General features: G+C 41.0%; 1 protein-coding gene and 2 non-coding genes across 3 annotated transcripts; 1 reads left to right on the top strand and 2 right to left on the bottom strand.

Annotated features, from left to right (window-relative positions):
- Positions 1-59: 59 nt before the first annotated feature.
- On the bottom strand, positions 60-4200 carry setd6 (SET domain containing 6, protein lysine methyltransferase). Its single transcript, XM_023421318.1, has 9 exons — positions 4088-4200; positions 3576-3659; positions 3249-3393; positions 3010-3151; positions 2651-2845; positions 2375-2522; positions 1981-2161; positions 1164-1300; positions 60-1037 (listed from the first exon to the last, which is right to left on the bottom strand). The coding sequence occupies exons 1-9, from the start codon at positions 4112-4114 to the stop codon at positions 705-707; spliced, it is 1392 nt and encodes a 463-aa protein (XP_023277086.1). The 5' UTR covers positions 4115-4200; the 3' UTR covers positions 60-704.
- A 630-nt stretch (positions 4201-4830) lies between these two features.
- Positions 4831-4902, top strand: trnap-ugg (transfer RNA proline (anticodon UGG)). The gene has a single exon. It is a non-coding gene; the product is annotated as a tRNA-Pro (tRNA).
- Positions 4903-5702: 800 nt separating this feature from the next.
- On the bottom strand, positions 5703-5774 carry trnap-agg (transfer RNA proline (anticodon AGG)). The gene has a single exon. It is a non-coding gene; the product is annotated as a tRNA-Pro (tRNA).
- Between the last annotated feature and the right edge of the window lie 715 nt (positions 5775-6489).

Genomic DNA, 6489 nt, shown 5'->3' with positions numbered 1-6489 from the left:
TATAAAATACTCAGATTTCCAGAGTCGGGTGCAGGTCACACTTAAATATTTGCATTGAGTGAAGGTTTTATATCTTGTTTTTATTGGAAAATGTGAAATGTTCTGATTCATGTACATCCAGAGGACTGGATTACCTGCCAGTGCTCCTATGGTTACAAAACCAGAAAATGTTAAATGCCAATAACATGTACAGTTTTGAAGCTGTAGGTTATCCAGTGTTAACAACCAACCAATATCTACAGTGGTTAACTTTTAAAAAATTTCTATACAAAATGTTTTCAATAATTCTTTAGCTTGTTTGCTGTATGTCTATAGCAAATTCTCATTTGCATATGAGTGTTTTTTTTTTTTTCTGAGTTGATCTTGGAGTTTTGTAGACTCCATGTCCCAGTCTGAGGACAGATGTGACGTGGAGACACTTGTCTTTCTGATATGAAGGTGGGTGTGTCTGAGTGGTTTTCCCCTTGCAGATGAATTTTCATATTTAGCAAAAAGATGGTTGCAGACCAGAACAAATTACACTTTGTCGAAGTGGCGAAACATACACATATTTTGTCAGCAAGAGTACAAAATGAACTTGAAAATGTCATCTGGAAAAACATTTATTGACTGTTTTGAAAGGGAAGTTGTAGTAAATGGGTTTTCTTCTTAGGATAAAAAAAAAAGACCTTCCACCGTGGTCCTGGTCCGTGTCACAGTTGAACTCATGACTTGGTGAGCTCCATCAGTCTGTACAGGATTCTCTTCTGTCCATATTGTACCTGCAGTGCATTCTGCTGCCTGGTGCTCAGTCCAGCAAGTGCCACCTTGTTCTCTATCAGTGCCCGGTCGCTGTCTGTGACCCCCTCCTCCTCCCCGTTTCCATAGGACCTCAGAGTTAGACGGGCTGCTTCATGAATCAGCTTTTTCCATGAAGCCTTTAATTCTGGGAGACCCTCGCTAGAGAAAGCAAGAGAAATCTCGTCTTCCTCGTCATCTTCCTCCCATCCTTCATTTTCTTTGAACTCTGAGAACTCGTCCTTTGACATGCACAGCACCTGATGATACACAAAGCAAGAATCATGTTTCCAATAACAGCCATTCATCAACTACTCATCCCTAACAAAGTAGTTTTGTTCAGTTTACAAACATCAACAGCAGCACTGTTGTATGTACTCCCTCACCTTGAGTGCAGTATGTAGCTCCATGTCTGTAAGGCAGCCCTGTTTACCAAACACAAAGGCTCCTTTGTCTTGCATCATCTGACACAGCATCTTCCACTGCTCCTCCACCAGCTGCCGGTCCAAATCAGACTGAATGCCTGAGAGGAGAAGAAGAAGAAAAGATTAGGAGTGAGGGTCTTCAACTGAATTAAAGGGCAATTCTAAAAAAGATGAATCTGAAAGGGTTGGACTCTGCTGCTATGATTCTGATAAGAAAATTATTTATTTTCCTCTGAACTGATAGAGACAATATAATGTCCACATCTATCTACAACTATGTCCACATTTTTATTTCCACCCATATACACATACAGGTACCAAAACAAACCCCTGCTAGAAAGAAACAGATCTGCAAAGTCTAACTAATTAATCTCAGTATCATCAAGTGAACTGACCATTACACCTACAACATGCCTCAAAAGACAAAGAGGAAAAACACAACTATCAGTGACACACTTGGCCGATATACCATAAGTTATCTTAGTTCATAAAATCACAGTGCAATGACGATACGGCCATGAAAACCTTTCACGCAGATACATGAATACAGCTCACTCGCTCCTCTCGTCTCAATTTTCACTCTTGAATGGCCTGAGCTTTAGTGTTCTTTCCATGCTTTCTATTGGAGCGTTTTTAAAAGAGTGTACATATAACAAATGTTTTAAATAAATCTGACAAACTCAATCTTTAGGCTACAGGCTTCCTACATCCTCTGTAAACTAATTTCTTTCCTCAACACGAGCCTCTTCTGAAGACTCTGTGGGCACTTATCAATCACCTTGTGTGGCGACTTTGTAGAGGTTGGTGTGGGGGATGTCAGCAGTGTCGTTGCTGTTGCTTGGATACGGTTCTGTGAAGCCATACATATGAAGCAGCTGCCAGTTGGCCATCTGCCCATAGGTGTTAAATACCTCCTCATCCTTATGAATGGGGCGCACGCAAACCATCTTCAGACTGTCCTGAGAGAGATGGAGTGCAGAGAGAATGAGAAAGGAATTAGGAAGAAGATAAAGTGAGAGAAGAGTTTACTTCTTATTGAAGAAAAACATGCTTCCTCACTTCTCAGGTGTGTGTCTTCTCAGGTGAGAAGCTTTTCTGGCAGACTAAACAACAAACTACTGCTACCAACTTAAAAAAAGTCCATCGATATTAAAGTGGATGTGTCAACTCACCGGTGTGAACTCCAGATTAGCATTATGATTGGACACATGGTTTAGCATATCAGCCATGGGAACCATCATGGGTGGGTTGGGGGCCTTCTCCTCGTCCTCATCCTCATCTTCATCAGCCTCCTCCTCCTCTTCCTGTGGCTCTTGGAAACTACAGAGAGAGAGGAGAGAGAGAGAGGAGACATGAAGGAACAGATCAGATTTCAGAACGCAGGACTACAAGGTAAAAAAAAAAAGATCCAGATACATTATGTACGAGAGTGTCTTGTGCTCACTCACCTGTAGGCCATAACAAAGGCCACCAGCTGTGTGTAAAGCTCCAGAGTGTGTGTGCTGGGGTTCCAGAGGTCAGGATGCTGGGTGATGAAAGGCAAGACCACGTCTGTATATTCCTTACGGATGTTAGCCAAGTCTCTGTCCACAGCCTCTGGAATACCTGTTCCCCTCAACAGTCTGCCCCTCTCCTCTTTAGACCTGAACAGATGGACTCTAAATTACTCTAATGAAGCTATTAATTCACACTTCAACAGAAAAAAATCAAGGACAAATCTCTTACCAACAACACTAACTGACAAGTGACCTCTCAGATGGGATTTAGACACTGATTAGAAACTGGGTTTTTTTTTTTTTTTTTTTACCAGAACATGGGGTGATCCAGTGTCTTGAAGTCTGTCCACAGAGAGAGATAGGGTTCCCAGTGGGACTGTGAGGATGTGTACTCGTACAGCAGAGCCAGTAGCAGGGGAACCCAGCCTGAAGGGCTCTCCAGAGATGACTTCTCTGTGAAGGAAAAAGGGAATAACACAGGAGTTACAGACAGAGCGACGATGCAGGCAACTTTGATGTTAAGAAAAAACTTCTTTGTAGTAACTGTTACCTTTCTCCAGCAGGGCAGAAACCTTAGTTGTCCCCTGGTGGAGAAGAGCTGATCTGGGGATGGTGAATAAAACCTCCCCCTCCTCTATGTTGTCCTTAGCCAGCATCCCATACTCTGACACTGTTCCCTCTTTACTCACATACACCTGCAGAGAGAGGCACCCATCCTAAAACTGCAACCCAGTCTTTAAAACATTAAATACTGAAAAATAAAAAATAAAAATGGAAGGAAAACTGAAGATAAAGAACTTCCTGGCTGTCAAACAGACAGTGGGATGATACTGTCTGTCTGTCTGACAAGGTCCTGGTGCAGGTTGTGATAACATACCTTATTGCTGAGAACCAGACCGACTCTATTGCACCACTGTAGGAAAGTCTCCAGAGGACCGAGCTGTGAGCCGCCGTCATCTATCTGTCCACAAAAGTCACATTGGATAAAAACCTAAGCATCTTACTTGGTTCTCACTATTAGAGCCGCTCAACAACAGCTGCTATACAATCACAACGGTACAGTGATGTCAAGGGGTTGTCCAACTGTCTTACTTTACGGCTGTCTTGTGTAACAGCCCATAAGATTTCAGATTAAATCAAAGGTTATAAATTCAAGGAAATGACATTTGTTGCCATGACTGTTAAAACTGTGCAAATATCAAGCAAATATACACGCACAGACTAACGCCACTGACAACTTCATCTAGCTAACACGTGAAGCTAAGTTACAAACAACATAGCGTGCACCGCTAGCAGCTATTTACACACATAGCTGACCGGGTACAGTGCAGCTAAATATAACATGCATTATCTGCTGCCTTTTCAGATTTAAAATGATAAAGTTGTGACCTTGGTTCGTTTCGGTTCTGTTGCCATTTTAGCGCTGGTACTAGCAAACTAGCTCGAGGCTAACCACAGCATGTAGGACACGTGTGCTGTGAACAACATTAGGATCAGTTCACCCTGAGCTCTGCCTTGCAGGCAACCGATGAACACACCCTGATATAGTGGCTGTGATATCACCATGGACATATACTGTTAATGCTTTCTTTGAAATCATGAACAGAACAAAGAGAAGAAGAAATATGAAAATTAAATTTAAGAGATCATTACAAAAAAGTTGTTAAAAATTCATAAATACATATCATTACAGCAGATTTTTAAAATAACTATAAAATATGGATATCAGACGTGCCCCTTGGTGATGCAGTGTATGGGATATGTTGTAATATACTTTATAAATACTTTTAAGTATTTGCAAGTGCGCACAGATGTAGGTTAATATTATTATATAATAATTACTATTACCTTAATACAATTTTAACAATTGTTCACAGCATGTATCAGTTTTTCATATCAAATGGCTTTAAAATTTGATCCTGGTATTACATTAGAGTGAATTACTGTCTGCAGTGTCAGATGGCCTTGTCTATTATTTCAGCTCCTGTGGTTGTTGGTCTCTGTTAAGTTTTCCGCTCGGTGACAACTACCCGGTGTTGTTCAGTCAGGTGAGCTCTGGATGACAAGCCTGTCACGAGACGTGTCCCATTGATTTTACCTGATTTTCGATCGACTTAAATGACCTCTTATGAGGCTCGTTGGTCTAGGGGTATGATTCTCGCTTTGGGTGCGAGAGGTCCCGGGTTCAAATCCCGGACGAGCCCTGTTTTGACTTCACGGTTAAAGGTCACAGAGTGCACACAAGAAGTGGCACCCAGTTAATCCAAACAGCAAAATCAAGAACTTCTTCATTGAAGAGGTTTCACAATTAGTTACAAAGCACTGGCAGTATACACAGGACAGTTAGAACATAACACCATATTTAAGTAAAGAAATATTGGCATGTGTGTGCAAAGTATTCAACATTTGAACAGAATGTTTATGACAGGTAGATGCAGGTGAAATCAGACTACTGATGATCCAGATGACACATCCACAAATGCAGCATGTGAATTTATGCAACATATCCGTCTGATTCACTTGATAATTACAATTGTTTATTTTTTGTCAGTTATTTGCTGTCTGCATATTTTTTTTGCTAACATGCCAATCATTTGTAAGTGTGAATTTTAACTTAATTTTAACTAACGTGAAAATGTTAAGGCAAGCTAATGGGAGGTCTCATTGAGGTTCAGAACAGACGAGGTCAGAACATTCATGAGATCCATTTGAAACAACTACATGAAGGCAAGTAAGAGAGAGAAGTGACAGAGAAACTCTCATCGCTCTCTTTGCATCCTTTATATTCTTGGATTAGTCATATTGTTTTCTCCTCTCCTTGGGTTTTTTTTTACTTTAACTCATCCTTCTCATCATGTTTTCTGTCCGTGTTGATTTATACTATCAGTGTGGACATATTTTGTAGAAGTGCAAACTCATTGCAGCCTTGTGTTTTCCATTTTCCTTAGAAATGAACTTTACAAAAGCTCCTCAGGTTTCTGTGAGCCTCTGGGGTTAAAAAGCAGGGCTCGTCCGGGATTTGAACCCGGGACCTCTCGCACCCTAAGCGAGAATCATACCCCTAGACCAACGAGCCAGATGTCATGATGGTCCACCTTTGTCTGTGTCTGACATTAATGTCTGCTATGAACTCTTTCAAACTGGTGATCAAACTGGCATCTTAGGTCCCTGCATCTCATCTATTGAAACATCCCCCTCTCAACACAATTCACTGTGATGTAGTTGTAGTGGCAAGATTACCCAACAACCTAGTGTTTTTTCTGTCCTGCCAGGACCGTTTTATTGGTTACCTTAGAAATGAACTGTACCATAGTTTCTCAGCTGTGTGGGACTACCAGAAGTTAAAATGGCTCATCGCTGGGACTTCTTACACCCTAACCAAAAAACATACTTCTTCATACTACACCAGGAAGCCTGCATGTACAGGTGTTTACATCTGCATTTTATGCTGCTAAAAAACCTGTGATTGAACTCATCAAACTGGTGATGTGGCAATTTGGGGCTCCATATCTCATGTAGTCCAACAGCACCCTCTGGTGCCACCACCCACAGAACAGAAAATAAAATAATAGAGAATATAGTGCAGTAATCACAATAATAATCAAATCAATAATAAAGATCAAAGAGGACTATTGTGTGATAGCTGAAGTGGCAGCAATCACACGGATATAAAATATAAATGCGAGTTTGCCCTCATGAGTATGTGAAAATGATTAGATTATTAGACTTAAATAATAACACATACTGTTGGAGGTGGGGTCACATGACTGCTGGGATGAGGAGCAGCAGGA

This window comes from Seriola lalandi, unplaced genomic scaffold (assembly GCF_002814215.2).
Source record: "Seriola lalandi dorsalis isolate HSWRI2012SDOR001 ecotype SW California unplaced genomic scaffold, Sedor1 jcf7180002054671, whole genome shotgun sequence".
NCBI classification, from domain to species: Eukaryota; Metazoa; Chordata; class Actinopteri; order Carangiformes; family Carangidae; genus Seriola; species Seriola lalandi.
This window is presented reverse-complemented; position numbering and strand designations above follow the sequence as displayed.